The sequence below is a fragment of the Lonchura striata genome, chromosome 17, assembly GCF_050655825.1.
Source record: "Lonchura striata isolate lonStrDom1 chromosome 17, ASM5065582v1, whole genome shotgun sequence".
NCBI classification, from domain to species: Eukaryota; Metazoa; Chordata; class Aves; order Passeriformes; family Estrildidae; genus Lonchura; species Lonchura striata.
The window spans coordinates 4462553-4485363 of NC_140719.1; the positions used below are offsets into that span (position 1 = coordinate 4462553).

Below are 22811 nucleotides of genomic sequence, written 5' to 3' on the forward strand. Positions count from 1 at the left end.
CATTTCTTCCCATTGGGTTTGCCTACATTTACAATACAGGTGTTTTATTCCAAGGGCAACCTGGCAGGAACTGCTCCTGGTCCAGCTCAGGACTGCCCAAAGCTGCCATCCCCAGGGTGCCCTCAGAGGGGAAGACTTGAAGAAGCCATGTGCCCCAGGATAAACTTATCAGCCCCACAGAGAATCCTTGTGTGCTTCCAGATGGAATTCAGCCCTGAGAACAGGGGATCCATTTGCTACTTGGAAACAACAAAACATCCCTTAGAGCCACCAGCTCATGGAAAACTTCATCTCTGCAGCCCTGGCTCTGCTCTGATGATTCCACTGACAATTCTAACGTGAGGGAGAGAAAGCAAAGAGGAGTCTGCTGGGAAAATTGCCTTTGTGTCTTGTCAGTTCTCACTCCCAGCAAAAGCTTTTGCTGACGCAGCTTGTGATGCCTCTGTCATCAAGAGAGCAGAAGGCCAGAGCTCAGCTTGAATCCACAGCCAGGGAAGGTTTTGTGTGGGCAGCAGGGATGAGGACCCACAGCTCCAGCTAAAATCAGAGGCAGCAATGATGTGCTGGTGCCTGAAGAGGAAATAAAGAGGTGCTGGGCAGGCAGAGCTGTGCCTGGGAGGGGTGTGGGCTGCATCCTCTCCTGACTCTGATCAGTGCTGCTGCTTGGGAACTTACAGAGCCACCCTGGCTTACACCTAATAAAAACACAGCTGCAGTCAGAAGATCTGAAGGAAAATAACTAAATAAGTCACCTGCCAGCCCTGAATTCAGCAAGCTCTCCTCTGTGAGCCCTGCAAGGTGAAGGCATTTACCTTCAGCTCATTTACATTATTTATCCTGCTATATCCACAGCTCCTCCCAGCGCTGTGATGGGGGCACTGAATAAATCCAGCTGGCACGGGCTGCAAACACAGCAAAGGAAATGCTCTTTCACACTGCACATAAGCAAACAACTCGTTGTTGCAGGATATGATGGAGATGGAAGACATCAGTGTTTGGAAAGAGATGAGACAATTCTCCTGAGACAGGCCCACAGAGCACAGCTGGATGTGCTTCATCCTGACAAGACACAGACCAGCCCAGGGGGTCCTGTGCTGCTGCCAGAGGGAACAATGAGCAGGCAGGAAAGCCACGGGTGCTTTTATCCTCTGGCTCTCTTCCCCTCATGAGCAATTCAGAGATGCTGGCTCTGTCCCACTGGACCTCAGTCCCAGCTCACCAGCCTGGTATTCCCAAAACTAGGAGCAGAACCAGGACATACCTGAAGGTCATCTGGAACACCTGCCCTTGGTTGACGTGCTGGCTCCTGTTGTTGTAGCCGTGCAGCATCTCCCCAAAAAGGGTGTCATTGAACTTGGCCTCCGACTTGAGGCACTTGGGGCCCTCGCAGATGTCAGACAGCATCAGGCAGGACTTCCCATCCGGGGCCAGCTTGTACTCCTCCACACACCTGTGGGGCACCACGGGAGATGAGCCAGGCACAGAGCAACCCACCCCAGAGCCCCTGCTGAGCCCAGCCAAGCACCACCGACACCCGCAGCTGTTGTTTGGGCACGTGAAGGGTCCCAGAGCCCAAATCCCCTGCCCTGGCTGGGTTGGGTGACCAGTGAGTGGGGGCTTGGCTCCCCTCCCTCCTGTAGCAGTGTGGCCCCTTGCCCGCAGTGAGGTTGGCAGGGGCTTGGAGCACCCAGGTCTGAGCGAAGGTGTCCCTGCCCAAGGCAGGGGGGTGGAATAAGAGGAGCTTTCAGGTCCCTTCCAACCTAAACCATTCCACGATTCCATGCTGTTCTGGAGAGTAGAGCTGAGCCCACTGTGTGCCTGAGCTCGGGTACAAACATTTCCCACACCACAGCAAAGCAAAATCAAGCCCTGCCCCTTCTTCCACCTAGAAATACCCTTCTGCAAGGAAGCAGCTCCACCCTGGCTGCTCCTCTGCCCTTTGATCCCACTTTCAAGCCAATTCTGGGTAAAATTCACATGTTCATCTTCAACTGACAGGAAGAGAAACTGAGGCAAGCAGCAGGGATGTGATTTAACTGCAGACACTGGAAACCTCGGTGGAATCTTTTATAAATGTGCCATTCTGCCTCTCCTCCTCTGCCACCAGCCTTTTTGTCAGTTCCCACCATACTGGAAATCCTCTGTTCCCTCCCTGCTCCTTCCTCCCCACAGCCCCAGTGCTTAACACCAACCCCACCTCTACCCAGGCTTGCTTCCCTCTCCCTTTCCTCTACTGCATTTTACTGCAAGCAGAACTCCCACTTGTCTGTCACACTTTTCCTTGCCTGCTCCCAAGTGCAGCTCAGCCTTGAAAAGGGATTATGAAAAAAGAAGGGGAAAAAAATAATAAAAAAAAAGGAAAGAGTCTCTGTCCTTGAGGATGCAAGGCTGAAATGCAGATTTGTGTGGGTGGAGACCATGGAATGTCCCAAGACTTTCTAGACCCTCCCCAGACAAAGGATGCTGGTGCCCACATGAATTTCTAACCCCTTCTTCAGGCACAGAGCAGACAACGTGCTCTGTTTTGGTGACTTGGTCACTCTGCGCTGCTAAACAATAATAAAGAAGGTAGTGGGGTGGAAAAAAAAAAAAAAGAAACAAAGCAGCAAAAATGGGATAAATAAAGGAGAAACTGGCACAGGCAGAGCTCCCTGGGCTGCTCTTCCCAGGGACCAGCAGCAGTCAGAGCTGTGTGAGGTCTTTGTTGCACCTGCAGGCATCGGGACTTGACGGATGCTCCTTGGAGTTACTGCTAGGAATTCACTCCCCTTCTTGCTTGTGGGCATTTTCTTTCCAAAAGGGCTTTTTTCCCTCTTCTTCATCCTAATCTGTCACACTGGGACGTGTTCCTGAGTGTGCCTGAGAGGGTGAGCCAGCCGTGGGGCTGGGGCAGGCGATGGATGGCTGCAGCTGTGCAGCATAAAGCCAGATAATCACAGCTCCTTTTAGAGCACACTGCAGCCAGGGAGATCTTCCTGAGAGAAAATGCTAAATTGTGTAGGATTATAAGATCCTGGCCAAAATCAGAGATGAGACTCTATTTTTAAGGGAGGCACAGGGGAGGAAAAAAAAAAAAAGTAAATTTTAAAAGTAGTATTTTTTAAACAAATCCTACACCTTCCCCTCCAACACACAATGTACAATTTTTGGGTCCCTCCACAGTGAGTCACAGATCACACTGTACTGTCACACAGTGGGGGAGAGAAGGAAGGTGCATCTGCTCACACTGCTCCTCACACTTCCCTCAGGAACACCAGGTGCCTCTATTCCCTGCTGGAAGTCAGCTCCATCAACAGCCTTTTTCTTGGACACCCAGCTCCAGGCTGGGTTGGGATGGGTGGCACAGGAGGTAGCAGGGATGGAGATGAGGCGCATGAAAATCATGTGGTAATTCCCACAGGAATTACTGGAACATCGTGGGAAAGACAAGAATTTTTGATTATAGGTAAAGACAGAAGCAGTATTTTGAGGCTTATAATTTATCCATCCCTTGTTTTAGCAAATTGTAATGAAGAACTGTTTTAGCTCAGGCTTTGCACCCACCATTGGTAATTCCCAAGAGAACTCCAATGGCCAAGGCTATGACAGAGCAAGTCATGCCAGTAGAAGATCAGCAAGTGTTATTTGAACATGCAGATATGTATACTGCTGTTCCTTGGATAAAGAACATTGGCTGTCATCAAGCACAGATAACCTGCAGCTTGATGTATAGTAACAAAACAATAATTATAGGAAGAGGTTACTCGTTGAGAAGCCTTGGAGGGGACTGACTGTGGAAGAGGTTTTACAGTGACTCCTGTGAGCCAGAGAGAAGTGTGATAAGAGGCTCCATGGCAGAATTTTCTACCAAGGTCATTGACATAGAAACCAAGAAAGAAAGAAGAAGAAATAAGAGAAACCTGCCACTGCCTGTTCCAATGAGCACTTCGCATTTCCTGACCAATGAGTAAAGTGTAAGTTATGAGTTTGTAAGAATGTATAAAAAGCATGCATGCTAGAATAAAAACAGTTTGAAGCCTTCTGCTTCTTTGTATTGTGTAAGAATCCAGACCTTCCCTGTGGCTGCCCTGGAAGGTCTGGGACCCTGGCAGGGGTCAGGAACCCCCCTGGACAGAGCCCCCAGAGACACTGTCTGTGATCTCTGCCCATGGAAAAGAGTTTTCCACCTTACAGGATCAATTACAAGCTCTGAGTGTTTGATATCAGTAATAATTAAGTGTCACACGGGTGCAAAAGTAAAATTTTAGGATTCTAGATGAGGGGTCCAAAGGGGACAAGATGGAGGAAATTGGGTGTGCCTTGTCCTTTTTCTCCTTCTTCATGCCCTCCATGTCTCACTGTGGTGTTGGCATTTTTCTGTTGGTTCAGGCTGGGGACACACTGTCCAACGTAGGTGACAGATCTTGGCACGTTCTTGTAAATCCAGCCCAGGGAGTTTCTGGTATTTAATGTTTGTCACATCCCACTGAGGGCAGAGCCCCACACGCTGCCCTGCAGGACAGAGCTGGGCAGGGCAGCAGAACATGTGAGAGATAAACAGAATAAACAACCTTGGAACCAGCACAGACCAATTATGGCTTCTGCTTTGGCAATGGGGCAAAAAACCAAAAACTTTCTACAATCTCGGGATCATCAATACCACAGATTCCGACAGTATGTGGCTGTCTCAACTCCCAGAGCTGAGCAGAGGGGACTCACCCACAGAACATGAAGATGGTGCTGGAGGAGGGGTCGTGGGGCAGGGGAAGGGTCTGCTGGAGGCACAGCTGCTCGCAGCCGCCGTTGAAGCCGTCGGAACAGTCGATCCCTTTGGAGTAATCGTAGCAGCCGGTGCCATCCTTCATGGGCCGCAGCTCCTCGGGGCACTGCAGTGAGACAGGACACGGGAAAGGTCACCTGGGGGTCCTCCCCCACCCTGCAGCCCCTGGCCCCTCAGAACCAGCACTGCTGAACTCCTTTTCCAGCTGAAGGAGATGAGTTTGTCCTGGGAGATGGATGGGGCAGCCCTGCATCACCTCGCACGGCCCTTGGGAAAGGGGTAAGGGTTGTGGGGCACAAATTTGGTCTGCTGCCAATGCCTCCCCCCTCATCCTCCCTCTGGAAGAGGGTGAAATCCTTGGGGTAGCAAAACTACACGGCAATAAAGCCTCAAGCCAGTGTGGGGTAAAACTTCACAACACTCTGTGTTTGCTCTCTGTTCCTCCAAAATGCAAAAAAATCCCGTGCAACCCAAAAATAAACACCTCAACACCTGGGACTGACACAGAGAACCATCTCAGGGCTTCGGAATGACCTAGAAATCCATCTCAACCCGTGCCAGGCAGGTCAGCAAGCATGGCCTTGGCATCATGCCCAAAAGGATCTCGATGCCTGCTGTGGGCAGGACCAGCTCGTGGCAGAAGCAGGACTGGGGGCAGCCAGGATGGCAGCCCACGCTCATAAGTTTTCCACAGCTGAGGGAATCATGGCTCTAATTTTTAATTCCAGTTCTTCCCCAGCTTGTTATCCTTGCCCCAAAAGATAAAAGCCAGCAGATGGCAAATGCTGTCAATAAATTGTCACCCAGATTAAAGCACACTTCCACTTTGGTTATTTATCCCTTTTCACCAAACAGACATGCACACAAACAAAAACAAAAAGGCCAGTCCTTGAAAAAATAAATAAATCTGGTCTGGGAGCAGCTCACAATTAAAAATGCATTATGGAATTTCTTGAAGATGAGTTAGACTGGAGATGGCACAGGTAGTCATGAAGGCAGTTTATAAATGGCCTTTGTCAAGCAGAAGAAAGGTTATAAAACCACTACAGTTCGTGCTTCAAAAAGAAAATCAATTTTCCATGTGAGCAAAATGCTGTACATATTAATAAAAGTTCAGGCGACCCTGGACCTTGCGTTCACTGACATCAGCAGGGTCCTGATGGGAGATGGGCTGCCGAGCCTCACTCACCCTTGGCTACTTAGGAAGCAAACAGGGAGAGCAGAAAGGGGCTTTAGGGGCTCCTGGCTCCCTCTGAGCCATCACAGAATCCTAGAATGTTTGGGTTGGAAGAGAGCTCTAAAGACCATTCAGTTCCAACCCTACTGCCATGGCAGGGACCCCTCCCACTGTCCCAGGCTGCTCCCAGCCCTGTCCAGCCTGGCCCTGGGCACTGCCAGGGATCCAGGGGCAGCCACAGCTGCTCTGGGCTCACTTCCCTCACAGGGAAGAATTTCATCCTAACATCTGATCAAAATCTCCCTTCCTTCAGTTTAAGGAAGGGAGGTTTAGATGTCCTACCCTATTATAAAATTCATCCCCATCTTTCTCTCCACTTCCCAGAAACCCTGTGCCACTTCCTACAGCAGCAGCATCCAAACTGCTTCTGCCCCATCTGCAGCAACTGGGATGTGCTGATCTCTGTGCCAGTTGTCCCTCAGATCCCTCACAGCCTCCTGTGCCCTCAGCTCTGAAGCTTACACACCTCATCACCATCCCTGTGGACACTGGGTGAGGCGAGAAGGGAAGGAACAAGGCTTTTCCACCCAAAGGATCCTGGCAGCAAAGGGCTCTGGAATAGGATGCTGTCCATCCTTGCAGAGCAGGCACAGTCCCAAAGACACAGCTCTGGAATTAGCAGCAGGAAGCAGCAGCAGATTTGGGAGCAGGAGCTTCCCAGATGCATACACAGAACAATGATGGAGGAGAGGACACCGAGAGCAATCTGTGCCCAGAGCTGCCTGGGAAGCAGCAGCAGGATGAGAGCGTTTGTGCATCTGCAGATACAGCTCTTATCTCCTCCTTGTCTGCTGTAAGAGCAGAGCTGTGCAAACTGGCAGAGAGATCTCCCTGGAGGACACGGGGAGGTCTGGCTGCAAACAGCATCTCTGCTTCACGGCTCTGCAGCCGCCCCTCTGCTGCCCTCCCCACACCCACGGGGACAGGGGAGAGCAGAGATCCTGAGGGATCTTCCAGGGTGCTGAAGGCAACTGGATGGGACTGTAAGGCAGCAGGAGCTGCAGGACCACAGCCAGAAGATCAGCCACGGCTTTTCGGTCAGGTCACTTGGAATTCTTGCCTTGGCACGGATCCACGTGCTGAGCTCAGCACCTTCTCCAGCCCACAGAGGAAGAAGATGGTTCTTTCCCTGTGACTGGGTTAGTGGGTCAGCAAAGCCCTCCCTCCCTTCGTCCTACTCTGCTTGAGGCCACCCTTGGGATATTCCTCCAGTTTGGGCTCTTAACCACCAGGAAACGCGTTTCCTTTCAGTTCATAATTATGCATCCTAATAGTCATTAATTACAGCAGGCAAATAGCTCAGCACAGCATTTGCAAAAGAAAGCGCTCCTGTCTCTCCACATCCATCCCTGCTCAGAGCAGAGCTGCCTCTCCAGCCAGCTGCTGTGCTGCAGCACGGAGCTCTCCAGGGACACAAAGCTTTGGGAGCCAACGCGAAACCTCGGCACGTGGCCCTGCCCAGGAGAGCCAGGGGAATCAGCAAACTTGGCAATTAGTACTGGCCAGGCAACACCAGCCTCTCCATGAAGGGTTTTGCATTGGATGAAGCACTTACTGAACACAATAAATCACAGAATAGTTTGAGTGGGAGAGGACCTTAAAAATCAGCTCAACTCCCCTGCCATGGGCAGGGATGCCTCCCACTATCCCAGGTTGCTCCAAGCCCTCTCCAACCTGGCCTTGGATACTGCCTGGGGCAGCTACAGCTTCTCTGGGCTTATAAATCTTGGTAACACACCTCCCTGCCCCTGGAGCAGAGGATTTCCCATCGGGATGCCCCAGTGGTAGATCAGACTGGGGGAAAACTGAAGTCCATTTGAGTGCAGCTATGTTCTTGCCCACAGGAGTCAGAAATGGCCATGTAAAAAGCCACTTTGTGCTAATCCCAACTCCCTGATGGATCAGCTTGGGCTTCTGGATGAGCTTGGAAAGCCAGCAGTCACCCTGTGTACACTGTGCTTTTATAAAGGAACAGATCTGCTGTTGCTGACATTGATTTGCCTGGCTTGGGCAGCAGAGAACCAATAATTACGGTGAGTTTTAATCAATGCCCCATCAATTCAGGTGCAGTTCAATTTGCAATCTGCCTTGGCAGTGACACAGGACGGGGGGCTCTGTTGGAAAATGATTACAAAATCAATAAGCAACTCGGTCAATAACTCTGTCTGGGCGAGCACAGGTGGCACGTCCCACCCTGGTGGGAGGAAAGCTGGTGCCCCAGCAGGTCCTGGGCAAACACCTCTGCACACCCCTCATCCACACATGGATTTATTGAGCCAGGAAGCAAAGGGATCCCACACACTGCTACCCAGAGATTCAAAAGAAAAAGCTGTTTGTGGTTTACCACGTTAGACTCATATTGCATGCGTTCACTTCCAATTCCCAGCCCATCCTTTATCCATGGAGCTGACCAGGAAATATAGCTCAGAGCTTGGGAAAAGGTGCTTAATCCATGCTATGGAGAGGAAAAGGAGACCTAGAGGGAGACTCCAGCTCATGGTCTGCTCAAAATCCAAGGAGAAACTGTTACCATACAAATATAATTCCACGGTCTTGCAAATCCACTCCATCTATGCAGAAGCGAACTGATTTCTCTGTGCTGACAGACAACCCTGAAAATTGCTCTTGGCATTGGAAAAGAAAACTTCCTTTTCTTGTTCTGTGTTATCACTGATAATACAGGTCCTGAAGGCTAAACATGACCCTCAGCTCCAGCCCTCAGACCCTGCTGCTGCCAAGGGGTCTGAGGAGAAGAAGCCACCAGCAGCTCCGTGTGGTTTGGCTGATGGCACAGCTGGACACCAGCCCATCCCCTCCCATCCCAGAGCACACAGGTCCTTATTCCTGTGATTGCAGTCAGCACATGAATTTTGAGTACTCACGGGGAATGGATGTGCTGAATAGGAAGTGCTATTTTTATCTGTTGTTTTGCAAAACAGGCTTTTTTCCTCTTTTAAATGACATCTCCAAAGTGACACGGAGTGGCAAATTTGGCAGAGCCTGCTGCCACATGCTCACAGCCACCCCTGGGAACACACCAGATCCAGCCTCACTGATACACAGGAGCTGTGGTTTGGAACAAAATGGGATACCTGTGCCCACTGCTGCCACCCCAGCACAGTGTGTGGCCTCCTGCCACCAGCACTGGGCACAGCTCCTCTGCCCAGCAGCACCCCCAGGGCAAACACAATGGGAGGAGGATCATCTTTGGAGGAAGGAACACAAGCACACACCAAAACCTGTGTGAGATTGTGCCTTAGGAAAATAAACACCCGGACAAGTCCCTGCTCATGTAAAGTGAAAAAGGAGCCTTTGCTCACTTTCTCGTTTGCAAAGCTCGTTAGCACAAGATGGGTGAGGGGTCACTGGAAGGCAAATCATTACTGACACGGATCCCCAGGTGGGAGCACATCCGCTCTCCTCCATCCGAGCTGCCTGCCAGAGCTGCTCAGCTCAGCTCCTCTCCTCCAGTATTAAGTTTAAAAAACCAGAATACTTTATTAAGTGCTTCTGTAGAGAGTAAACTGCCCCTTTTTGTTATTCCACTCTGTTTTCCCAACAACAGCAGGCTTCTAGTCAGAGCCTTCAGCGTCAGGTGCTGGAGGTGATGCTCTGGGTACAGACGAGTTTGAATCCACAGAGGGAAGCTGCCACCAAACCCCACTCCCAGTGCTGCTCCAGGCACCATTCTCATGCCTGGATGCCTCCAGAAGTGAGACCCAGGACCCCAGGCTGCATCCCTAGCACTGCTGGCCCCAGGCAGCACAGCCAGCTGGTGGCTCAGTGCCACAGAGCACCAAGGACCATTTCCAAAGGCCCTAATGACCCCCCTTTGTGCCGAGTCCTCACCCAGGAACCTCCTCAGCAGGAGACAAAAACATTAATCCAAGACACTGCTAAGGTGCAAGCAAGTGCCAGCATTTTAATGAGCTGCTGTCTGTGCACTGGCATGTGTTTATTTGCTTGTTGGAGCTCAGAAATGATACAAATGCACTAAACCTCTCTGTGTCCATATATATATATATATATATATGGACAATTTTAGCTTATTCTGCCTTGTTTTCTTGAGTCAGAAGGCCCCTGATGAGCAAAGCTCCTCAGCAGCAGCAGGACAGAGCCTGGCTGTATACAGCTCAGTCTCTGTGTCTGAGATTTATCCCTCCACTACCAATATTTTGATAAAACAGGGACAAAATGTTGGCTGCTAAAAGGCTCTCCAAGAGCCCCCTCAGGGCAGGGCTGTCCCCACAAACCCCAGCTGTGGCAGAGCCCTTCCTGACACCCTGCTGAGGAGGGAAAATCCTTCCCAGAGGAGAGCATTACAACCATTTTCTGAAATAACAGTCATTATCTTCCCACTCTTTCTCCCCCTCCCTCCTTTTCCCCTGCTTCCTTTTCCCTTTAAAGATCATCAATCATTATTTTAGCCTCAGAAAATCAAATCCATCTGTCTTGCAGGCTCCCAAGAGCATGCTGCTTGTGCTTCCCAGCCTGGTCCCTCTGTGAAAGTGGGGTGGGAGATCCATGGGGGAGGTGAGGCAGCATCTCCTCACCTCTGGCCACCACCAAGTGAACTTCCCAGGCAGGTCTCTCTGTGTCTGTGTGCATGCCAGCTCCAAGAGGGAGGGATTTGTTTCAAGCAGCTGGTGGGATGCCTTGCCCACAGGAAGAAATGTTCCTGGAGCAAGGAAATCTGCTTCCCTTCCAGAAGTCACCAAGAGCCTATTTTGGGGTGTGCTGGCATCTCCTGCCTGTCAGGGCATTCTCAGGCACAACAGAAGCTGGCACCCCCAAAAACCTTCAGAGAAACAGAAATCCAGCCCCTGCCCCACCCGACTCACCCATCAGGGTGCAGCCCAGCCACAAAACTACTACAGCACAAATCCTCCATCCCAAAGCAACCCCAAAGCCCCAAGCCAGCTGTGACCACAGCACACGAAGCATCCCAGGCTGCTGAGGAGCAGAGGGGCACTGGCCAAGCCCTCAAGGAGCGCTGCTGAAGAAGCCACTAGAGGAGAAAACAGGGCTTTTAGCATCCAAACCACTCCTTCCCTGTGCAGGCAGAGACTTCCAGCTCACCTTGGTGCTTCTCGAGCTATTCCCCTTGCTTTAAACCTTGCCCACGAGATGCAAACCCCCTCTGAAAGCACAGGCAGGAGGTTTGCTCCCACCCACCACCAGCCCTGACCCCAACAGCCTCCACCTCTTCCCTCCTCAAATCCCATTTTCAGCACAGGTATTTACCTGGATTAATGAGATAAAATCCAAAACCACAGGTTCCTTGGAGGGGGCCTTGCTGATGAGCTCAGGGGGCTTCTGCTTCCAACCACAGTGTACAAAAGGAGTCAGCTCTGCTCCAGGGAGCCAGCGAGACTTCAAAAGGATTAGGAGAGGCTGGTTTCCTCATCTCCCCCCACCCTGGTGTGTGCATCTCTCCCAGAATTAGCTAGGTGCCTCTCAAGGCAGGGATGGGTAAGTTTTTATTTTTCAATGAACAATTGTCTGTCAGAAAAATGCAGATTTGATGAAGCTTAAGTGCTTTGTGGGATTCCATCAATTACATCTCAAAACTCATTGGGAAATTAGGAGAGCATTTAATTTTGACAAGGTTGAAATGTTTTGGTTTCCATCACCTAATTTTGTTTTTATTTCAGGCTGTACACTGGGATAAGGCAATATAAAACAAAGCTCCAGATGATAATGGTGCATTTAAACATTTCCTTCTCCTTTATAGAAGGGAAATGTTTTGAACCAAAGTATTTTGGAATTTTCATGTATGTAAGGCATTTCTGCACAGCATTTTGGTTTGGACTGAAACTCCCAATCATCCCATCTCCCCCCAGGAAAAAAGTTCTTAGCATCACCCACATAATTTCAAAGCATCTCTCCATGGTCCCTAAGCCAGCTCTGAGTAGCTTCCCTAAATGTCTCCCAAGCAAAACCATGGCACTTGTGCTGGAAGGAGGAGACAAAGGCAGTAGCCACTGCTCTGCTCCATCATTTCTAATCCCATTTCTCCCCAAAATGGTTACACTCCTAAATTAAGCCATTTCTCTGCCACACTCTGCAGCAGTGAGGAACAGCCCCTCATTCTGAGGTGGGAGAGAGCAAGGGAAGGATTAACCCAAAACCAGCTGTGCTAAGGCTTATATGCTGTGTGGACCATGCCAAATATCTCCTCCTGCTGTGTCTAAAGAGGCTGGGACCATCACCACACCAGTGTCACCACAAGCCACAGCTTCCTTGAGTGATCCTCTGGTAGATTTTGTCCCTCCTGCATCCTGCTGAGCCAAATTCCCTGCTTTGTGATGGGCTGACCCCACCATGGCAGGGAGGAGCAGCTCAGGTCGTTCATGTAGGCTAACAGCACTGTTTTTGTGCTCAGACTAGAAATAAATCTCTGCCAGAGGCACCTGAGCCTGTGAGGATGAGCAGGGTTTAATGTCTGTGCAGAACAGCAGAACACAGTGCCCAGGCTGGGCAAGGCTCTGCCAGCTCTTGCCAACACTTCTCCCAAGGTGGGATGGCTCCTGGAGCACAGCCCTGCTTTAGCCCTTCCACATCCACATCCTTGGCTCCTCTAAGGGGACTTAAGGAACTAACTCACCAATCTGCAGGCACACAGATGCTACAGAACCCTCAGCCCACAGCACCTACCCCCCTGCTGCAGTCAGGCTCTCACACCTTAAACAAACACGGGACTAATTCTGGTAATTCCTGGCCCAGGAACCCGAGCTGCCTTCCTCACCCCCAGCAAGGCAGCTCATGCCCTTCTGCTTCTCCAGGTGGTCCTCACAGTGAGGAGACCCCATCCCGGGAGGCACCATAGGGCTCAGACACCTGGACCTGCTGCTGCCTCCTCCCACAGTGATGCTGAGGATGCCAAAACGCACTGGAAGAGAACAGAGCATCTTCTTGCCCAGCTCATGTGCTAAGACCAAAGCTTCCATTGCTTTGGGAAAAAAAAACCAAACCAAACCAAAAAAACAAAAACAAAAACAAAAACAAAAAAACCAAAAAAAAAAACAAAAAAAAAAAACTTCACTCCTCTTATTTTCAATAAGGCTGTAATCCTGCCTTCCTAGGCTCAAAACCCACCTGGTCACCGGGCAGTACATGGAAGCAACCCCCCCTTCTCCTCAGGTGGGTGAGAGGTCTGGCACCAGGGAGCGAAGCCAATCTAAGAGACAGCTGGGGAAACCTGAATTTAAGCCATGATGCAGGTGTTTCCTTCAGTCTCTCGGGGCCAATTCACAGGTTTTCATCTCAAATTATGAATCACCAACACATGAGGGTTAAGCATTTTCCCTCCTTCAACATCCTCCCTCCAGGCTGTGCAGCTACCACAGTGCCAGCAGAAAAGATCAGTAATATTTCATTTATAGGATAAAGTCTGAATTATTCCTCCAGCACACTTTCTCCAGGTTTGCTGTGATCCCTGCAAGATGGCACAAAACACACACGGGACTCAACAGAGTCACTGGATTCCAAGAGATTCACTGGGGTTTTGTTTTCTTGGGAAATTCCCACAGTTTGACCAGATCCATAAGCAGTTCTAGAGTGCAGCTAGAAAAAGCAGTATGGAATCAGGTTTTCTAGAGCTTGGGGGCTGTTTAGTTACGTTAGGGTTCAAGCACAAGGCCCCAGATAGTGATGCCAAGGTCTTTGGCAAGGTTGCAGCTGATAATTCTTAAAAGTACCTGAATAAAAAAAAGGCCTCCGATAAGAAAAGAACTGCAGAAACCCTTTATGCACTCATGCCATCTACTGGGTACACACAAAACTAACAGAAAACCATGGGATGGGGGGGAAAAAGGATCCTATGGGAACTGGAGGATGGCAGGTGGGGAATCCTGCTGGAGAGGCTTTAGAGTCTTCAGGTGATGCCTAAAAAGGAGGATTTTAACTGAGTAAAGCGATGCCCTCTCTCCTCCCCATCATCAGCCCAAGGAGACTCAGCCAGGCTCCAGCACGAGCAATCCGCCCTCGACTTTTTAACCAAGACCTTTTAAGGCCAAACAATTAGGTGATGGCAGAGCCCACGCCACTAAAAACCCAGAGATAAATGCATCCCAGTCCTCGCAGAATTACTGGAAGCCGTATTAAGGGCATGAAGAACTGGTAACAGATGATGATTATACATAAAAGGAATAAGAAATCTTTGAGATTTGTGCTGCTCCCTGGTTGAGGCACTCAGCTCCAGCTCTGTGCTTGTATTAATTGCTTACAAGGCTGCATGTATATTTTACGCTCAGTACCTGCCTGGAACATTTGTTGGATTTAGCCTTGATTGATGAACCACTGATTATATACTTCTGTGGTCCTCAGCAAATTAATAAACTGTTGACTGGTAGAGATTAACAACATGTCATGATTTGTGAATCTGTGTCCAGAGTAAAGCTGGAGCAAACCTAGTGCTAAAATTAGTAGGCAAATGCTCCCTGAACTCTATAAAAAGGGGATAGCTTAATTAAATTACATCCCGATATTGCCCATAGCACTTACCAAATTGGCAAATTGAGTTCACAGCAGTTCAGCTTCAAAACTAAGTGACATCCCTGAAAATTCACAGCACATGACCCCAGATGAGGAGGGGCAGCACAGGCATGGGCAAAGAAAATACCAGAATGTCTCAAACCGAGCCTGTGTGAGCTCTGAGACTCCACTCCCAGCCCCTCTGATCCCACTCTGGACCATGAGCACCACCCAGGGCTGGGGGCAGTGCTGCCAGCCCACCCATTAGGCTTCTCCCTGCACAGAGGCCGTGGAGCACGGTCAGAAACATGGGAACAGTTCCTTCCACACCTCTCCTCACAGCCCTCCTTTGCCAGGGACCGACAGCAGGTGATGAGAATAAAACATTGTACAGGGTTGGGAGAGCTGGAGGCAGCATGGGCTGGTGCCAGCCCAAAGGGCAGCAGGGAGAAAAGGGATGTAGTGGGATGCAGTGGGATGCAGTGGGATGCAGTGGGATGCAGTGCCTGTCCCCACACTCCCCCTGGGCTGCTCAGCTCTGCTGTCCTCAGGCTGTGATTGGGGAGCTTCACCCCAAGACTGGGAGCTGTGGAGAGGGACAGAGCAGCCTCATGCTCCTGCAGTGGGGAGAAAAAGGGGTGAAGAGCACAGTGGGGAGAGACTATCTCCTGTCCCCATGGGATGCACGGCCCCAGGAGCCCGGTGTGATGTGTAGCATGGGGGTTCCTGTGGTCCCCAAGTGTCACCTCTCACCCACAGCTTTCAGGAGGGGATGCCCTCCAGGGGAATGCTCCTGCTGCTCCTCCCTTGTCCCCTCCCCATACACATTCCATTCTCTTTACATGCTGCCTCAGTTAGGCATTGCAGAAGCTGGGCTCTATTTTCCCCAGGTGACACGGTTTTCCTTTCCTGCCTCTCCACATGCCAGCACTAGGTCTGTAATTTATTGACAATTTCTATCCTAATATATCCCGACTTTAAAAAGAGGCACCACCTCCCAGAGGCGTGAGGTGATCAGAGCCCTGATTGCTTCTGACAGTGCCTGGACAAGGACGTTGGCATTCAGAGCAAAATAACACCCTAAAAATGGGGGAAAACACCCCAAAAGACTAGAAATGCAGTTGTTCCCTGGAAAAGGGGGGGAAAGAAAAAAATTGGCAATGGGAAAAGAAAGGAGGAAGGGGAGCAGAGTGTCAAGGGAGAGATGGCACCAGGCTGCTGGTGACACATCAGACTGTCATGCTAAATGGCCTTAACAAGCAACCTGAGAAGGGGATAATGAAAACGCCTCCCCCCCGGGACAGCACGGCTCCAGCCTGACCTTTCCCAGCTGCCGTGTACAAACATCTTCAATAAATAAAGAGACACTTACCTCCTGTCTCTGCTGAGACGGGAGGGATGTGGTGAGGAGGCCCTGCCTGCAGGGATGTGAGGGGTTTTGGGGGTTTAGGAGCAGTGGATGAGTGCTTGAGGAGCTGCTGGAGGGGGTGACAGCTCTGGACCACCTCAGGGGTCACCACGGCTTCCTGGCTGCCAACAGACACGAAGGGATGCTCCAGGTTTGCCCCACTTCCCAAGGCTCTGTCCTGTGTCTCTGCACCTCATCCTGGATTCACAGAGGCTGCTCAGGCAGGGAAAGGATGACTTTGATGTCAAGGTGAGATGGGTTAGAGCTGGGCGAGGTGCTGAGCTCTGCTGCTCCCAGCTGGAATCAGCAAAACCCCTTTGGGCATCGATGGCTGGAACACCTCCCTGGAGCTGCTCACAGCTCTGGGCAGCCTGGTCAGTGTCCTGAAGGTGTCCTGCCCATGGCATGGGGCTTAGGACATGATGACCTTTAAGGTCCTTTCCAATTCAAACCCTTCTAGGATTCTGTGATTCAGAGCCTCTGCCCAAAACTAATGGGTCTAGGGTCGAGAAGATCTTCTGGACTCTGCAAAACCTGGGACTCAGTGGATTGTTTGGTAAGACATCAGCACGTTCAGAAACAAATCAAGACTCTAGGGGTGTCAGAGATGCCCAGAGGTGGATATGCTGGGGGGATGCTTCATCTTTCTTCTGCACTGGGAAGCACAAAGCAGGAGAAAAAGCAAGACTGCTTTCACCCCTGCTTCTTGACAAGCAGGAAAATGACCACCAGAAACAAGCTTTTTTTTTTTTTTTTTTTTTTTTTTTTTCTTCTCATCTGAGCACCTGGGCTGCTTCCCTGCAGTCTTTAAAGGATTTGTGATTTGCCATGAAGGCCCCAGGACTGGGGGAAGCCCACCTCCAGCACACACATCCCCTCAGCCACGGGAAGCACGAGCAGGTCACATCTCCCTCTGGCTTGTCCCCAAACCAGACGACAGCCCTGAGGACCCTACAGTTCCAGAAACAACCCCACAGCATCACTACGTACCTCACGGCCCCAGTATGTACCCCAGAGCCCCAACACCTACCCTACAGCCCCAGTACCCACCCCACAGCCCTAGTACCCACCCCACAGTCCCAGTATGTATCCCATAACCCCAGTACCCACCCTACAGCCCCAGTACCCACCCTACCTCCCAGTAGATATCCCACAGCCCTAGTACCCACCCTACAGTCCCAGTACCTACTACACAGCCCCAGCACTCACCCCACAGCTCCAGTACCTACCCCACAGCCTTAGTACCTACCCCAGAGCCCTAGCTTCTACCCCACAGCCCCAGCACTTACCCTATAGCTCCAGTACCAACCCCACAACCCCAGTATGTACCCCACAGCCCCAGCACCTACTCTACAGCCTTAGTACCCACCACACAGCCTCAGGGTGCACCCCAGAGCCCCAGCACCTACCCTACAGCCTCAATACTCACCCCACAGCCCCAGCAATTACCCCACAGCTTCAGCACCTACCCTACAGCCTCAGTACCCACCCCACAGCCCCAGTAACTACTACACAGCTCCAGTACGTAGCCCACAGCTCCAGTACCCACCCCACAGCCCCTGTATGTACCCCCAGACCCTGCTCCTATCCCACAGCCCCAGTACCTACTATTCAGCCCCAGCACTCATCCCACAGCCCCTGTACCTACAACACAGTCCCAGTGCCCACCCCACAGCCCCAGTATGCACCCCACAGTCCCAGTACCCATCCCAGAGCCCCAGCACCTACCACACAGCCCGTGGAGTCCACCTTGCGGTCCGACACACACTTGAAGTTGCGGGTGCAGCCGCCGTTGTTGCGGGAGCAGTCGCGGACGGGCCCGAAGGAGGAGAGCAAGTCATTGATGGTTTCGAAGTAGGTGGACAGCATCGCTTCTTCCCTTGGAGAGAAAAGGCACCGTTAGGGCTGCCAGGGAGCTGGCAGAGCACAGGCACGGGCAGGGCAAGCCACAGAGAGCTGCTCTGGCAACATCCCTGGTTAGTGACACCGAGCCAAAGGAAACAAGGGGTTTGTGATTATGCTGTACAATACATCTGCTGCATAACTCTGGCATCCTTTGTTGGAACTCAAAATGTCCCTCAGACATTTTTGGAGGTTCCAGGCCCAGGTCAGAAGCATTTGAGACCCTGGCAGGCAGCTGGAAACAGCTGTGATTTTGGGTTTGAACCGTGGAATGATTTACCAACCTTGCAGGAAGAACAAGAAGTCACAAAAGTTTAGATATTAGAGTAGAAGTAGTCACAAAGTAGAGGGAAGAATTTTTGAGTGCTGTACAGGGGGGTTTTGGTTTTGTACATGGGGGTCAGAAGTTTTAAGATGGAGGGATCTGGGCCTGTCCTGTCCTCCCTCTCTTTTCTTCCTCACCTCCATGTTCTTGGTGATGTTGGCACTCACAGATTGGTTTAGAGTAGAAAACACCATTTAATATAGGTAATAGGCACTGGGGAAAAACTGTAACCATGTAACACGTAATGTACCATATAAAAGATAGAAAAATACCATTTAATATAGGTAATAGGTATTGGGGAAAAACTGTAACCATGTCACACGTAATGTACCATATAAAAGACAGCAGCAGCCCTGGTGGGGAGAGAAGAAGCAGTCGGGGTCAGAGAGGATGTCAGGGTGTGTGTGTGCCTCTGCCTGAGCTGTGAGCAAACCACAGCAGCCCAAGGAGAAAATCTTTTTGATAACTTGCAATAAACTGCCTTGAGACCAAACAACAGAGACTGCTGAGCCTTTCTTTGGAAGCTCGGGCTGGAGGAGAGACTTTTCCAGCACACGGAACCCCTGAACCAGGGTTGGGTTCCATCAGCATCCTTCACAGAACCAACCAGTCACGGGGCATCAAAGATACCAGCCACCAGTTTTATGCAAACTAGCAACTAGGAGAAGCTTTATGAGTAGCCTGGAGCTGGGTGTGAATCCGACCCTACACTAGACAACAGCAAATCCAGAGCCATAAAACTCTTCCTGAATGTTTCACAGTGAATATCCACACCATCACCCACATCCACCCCAGGGACACTGCCAAAGCTGGAAAGACACACGAAACTTGGCTTTGTGCTTGCTGGGATGTGGATTTGGAGCAGATAATGCAGGGATGGGTGCAGGCACAGCTCTGCTGCTCTGCTCCAGCCCATGATGGGAACAGCCCCAGGCATTGCTGTGCTGTGACACCCCTCAAGCAAGAAGCTTGAGCACCCAGGAATCATTCCAAGGCCATGTGAAGCCTTGGGAAGCTCCCAGCCCTGCCTCTCGGAGCTGCACATGCAGCAGATTTTGCCTGTGACAAAGCATTCAGGCACTTTGCCTTCTGCTGGATCCCTGCAAAAGGAACACACATGCTTGTCAAGAGCTTTAAGCATCTCCAAGATATTTTTCATCTTCAAAGCACACTTTATATGTTAACCAATATCCACAATGCATCCTGGGGCAACGCATCACCTGACAGGAGAGAGACAAAGTGATCAGAGAGAGAGGAAGGTCACAGGAGAAGTCACTGGTGGTGACATACCTGACCTCCACAGGCTGTTTATTAGATCTTTACCCACAGGAGGCTGCAAATTAACCCTGACCCCTGTGACCTCAATACCCCCGAGGCAATGCTGGGAGTCACAGCATGCTTCATCCTCCTTGAGCCTCTCTGCCATCAGCACAATGACCCAATGCCCAGCTCTGCTGTCCCTTTTTTGGGGGGTTTAATGTGAAAACGATCTGCTTGGCAGTGAAACAGCAGTAGAGGAATAGCCATCAGCCCTGGAGGGCCAGGGCAGTGCTGCCTGGAAGCAGCCCTGCGTTCTCTATCAGCAGAGGGCCCCTGAGCTCACACGTCACACTCACGCACACAGCCCTGCCAACACCGAGCGCTCAAGGAATCATGAGTCAGGCATTAAAAAAGAATATAATGCAACTGGCACCAAAATGATGAGTTTTTAAAAATAAATCAATTGCTGCACTATTTTCACTGTGGTTTGTTTTTTCTTGTTTTTTTTTTTTTTTTTTTTGTATTTTCTTCCCCTAAATTTGCTTTAGAGTATAACTAAGCTTTTCCCTGCAAACTTGAGGGCTAGGAACTCCTCAGAGACCAAACCCAAATAAAGCCTTATGCAGTATTGACATCACGATTTTTTACATTCAGGATTTCAAGACAATCGCAGGATTCCAAAAGTTGTGACTTTCAATAAGAAAAACACCACTAAAAGCAGTGAGAAATAGTAAATTGGCACATCCCCATGGGCTGGGGTGGATGAGTTATCTCAGCACTGGGGCAGCTCTGTGTTCACTGTGGTGTCCCACATAGCAAATTCATGTCTGTGCTGCCAGCTCTCACCCCAATTAATGCTTCCCAATTAACTTTTCACTCGTAGCAATCAAGCTCCTGATATTCTCCTATTCTTGGCCCACCTCCGAGATTTCCCAGCATATTTGGAGATGAATCTCCCTCTGTCCTTTCTTGGTCATGTTTCAAATATCTTTAGAGGCCGTTTTCTATTAGCACTCTGTTCCCACCACGATCTGCAGCTCCTCTGAAATGAGGGAGTGAGAAAGGCAGGCTATATTAGATCAGGGCACATATTTCTGGTGGAGAGATGGAGGGAGGAAGGGGATATTATTTACTAACTAAACCCACTGTTTATTAATGTAGGGAGAATTATTTTTAAAAAGCCAAAACCAACAAACCGTGACAGCTCCTCCACCACCCACCCCAAAAGCTCAGCCCCATCTGGTCCTCCCAGGGGGTTTCTCATCGTGGGTGGACAGCAAGGAGAACCATGCTCCCATCCTCCCTCCTGGCTTTTCCACTGAGCCACCAGTCTACCCACATCCCTGGAAGGAGAAGGTGAGGAGCTACAGCTGCTTTGGGTGGTGGAAAGGAGATTTTGGGGCTGGGTCTTTGCACAGAGAGACAGAATTCTGTCAGGAGACCGGCTCATCCCACATGGCACCAGGCTGGGGCTGGCAAGGGCAGCTTGTCATGCTTTAATTAAAACTTGGAAGCACAAACCAACCTCCTGCCCTCGGGAGGGCTGAGGATGGGAATGGGAAACTGGATCTCCAAAGCCTGGCATAATGGATGACCCCTGCCAAAGCCCAGGAAGGGCTGGAGAGCTGGAATGAGCCATTAAGCATATTAAAATATTAACCTCGCTGGGAAGTGCTCAAGTGCCACCTGTGAGAGGAGGGGGGTGAGGGCAGGATGGGTTCTGCATGGCCATTTTTCCATTAGGGAGCTTCACTTCAGCACAGAGCCCTGACAGGGATGGCAGCTCCTGACAGCCTGACGTGCTGCTCAGAGCAAGCTGGGAGCAAACTTCACTTTCATCTGCCTCTGGAGGGGCTGGAGGAGCCCAGCTCAGTGCAGGAAGGTGCTGCCAAGCCCTGGCACTGCCAGCCTCAGCAGCTCCTTTTCATTCTGGGACTGAAGAGCAATCATGAATTACCTGCCTTCTGCAGTGACACAGATCACTCACCCACACAGCTCTGCCAGGGACCCCTGCCTGTCCTTCCCTGCCCACTGTATGGGGCTCTTGCTCTCACATTCCAGAGCCAGCCCTGGAGAGGAGACAGAGCCAAGGCAGGGGACACTTGGGGCGAGGTGGCAGCATCTGGCCAGCACTGCAGGGAGCCCAGGGGACAGCCAGCCCCACCATCCCCGGGTGCCAGATTAGACCAGCCCTGACGCATGAATCACTTGCCCTGCAGTAAAAAGCTGCCTGCAAAAGAGCAGCTCCTGTTCTCCATCTCTCTGTGCTGGATTGCAGTGAGGGAGCCCTGGATCTGTTCTGACAGGGAGGGATGGAGAAGGACAGGCTCCGTGCTCCGAGGACATCAGAGAGCCAGGGAAGCTGCTGGTGGCCCTGGCTGGACCCAGGTGCCAAATCCCCAGGGAGCAGGCCGGACTCAGCACCTGGTGCACTGGGAGGATGGGGAAATCCATCACTGACCTGAAGCTAGGTCTTGTCAAAAAGGGCATTTTGGAGAGAGCGACCTAATTTCTGGTGCCAGATCCTCTCCACAAGCCCATGAACATCTATGAACACACACACACACACACACACACACACACACACACACACACACACACACGCACTTCTTTAACTCTCCAGCTCTCCCAAAGACACCAGCACCAAATGATATAAATTAAACACACTCCCCTCCCTACCAGGACCCTCTGAACACGCACCCAGCATCAGTAAAACACAATTTTTTATCAACATCTTGTGGTACAAATGTCCAGCGGGGTGCAGCACAGCAGGGCTCCCCTCCTGACTCTGCACCCATCCTCACACAGCCCCATTCCACCTCCCACCACTTTCACTCCCTGGATTCCCTCAAAAACACTTATTTCCACTCTCTCCCTTTGTTGCAGGTCTCCTTAATGAAGCAGATTCACTGACAAATACCGCTGGGGGTTATTTATTCATGAAATACCAACACCAAGCAATTCTCAAAGCCTCCAAAGCACTCATCCCAGAATAAGCTCCAGAGCTTTGCAGTGGCTCTTCTCTCCAGCTCATCCTGAAGGGGATTAGTGGGTGTTATCCAACTCTGCTGCCCCTTTTTATTGCCTGCTAATGGTTAAAGATGTCAGTGCTTTACAAAGTTCACCATCGATGAGAAAAATAAAGAAAAGAGTGTGAGATGGAAAGTAAGCCAGTGCCATCTGCTCCCTGAGCTGGGTTTGGAGAGGGATCAGGGTGGGAACTCGAGGTTCAGGAGTTTCTGGACAGGACCCACTGGCAGCACAGGGTGTGATGCTGTGTCCCCTGCAGCTTCAGCCAGAGCTGCCCAGCACAGCCCAGCCAGGAGGGCTCGTGCCCAGCCCCTGGTGCTGTTTCCTGCTTCTATGGAGCAGGGAACTTCAGAGCTGCTGCACTTGCAAACCAGGACAGAGCAATTTACACCCAGATTCTGCATTTTTCAGCCCA

General features: G+C 50.8%; 1 protein-coding gene across 3 annotated transcripts in view; it reads right to left on the reverse strand.

The window, feature by feature from the left end:
- Positions 1-22811, reverse strand: part of ASTN2 (astrotactin 2) — a 335047-nt gene that overhangs the window by 134336 nt on the left and 177900 nt on the right. For all 3 annotated transcript variants that reach the window (XR_014958795.1, XM_021551387.3, XM_085594033.1), the window contains 3 exons: positions 17608-17758; positions 4699-4865; positions 1262-1450 (listed from right to left, as the gene is read on the reverse strand). Coding sequence is in view for 2 of the 3 variants with exons in the window: in XM_021551387.3 (XP_021407062.2) it covers positions 1262-1450; positions 4699-4865; positions 17608-17758 (507 nt within the window). In the remaining variant the exon portion in view is untranslated. The remainder of the gene's footprint in view (positions 1-1261; positions 1451-4698; positions 4866-17607; positions 17759-22811) is intronic.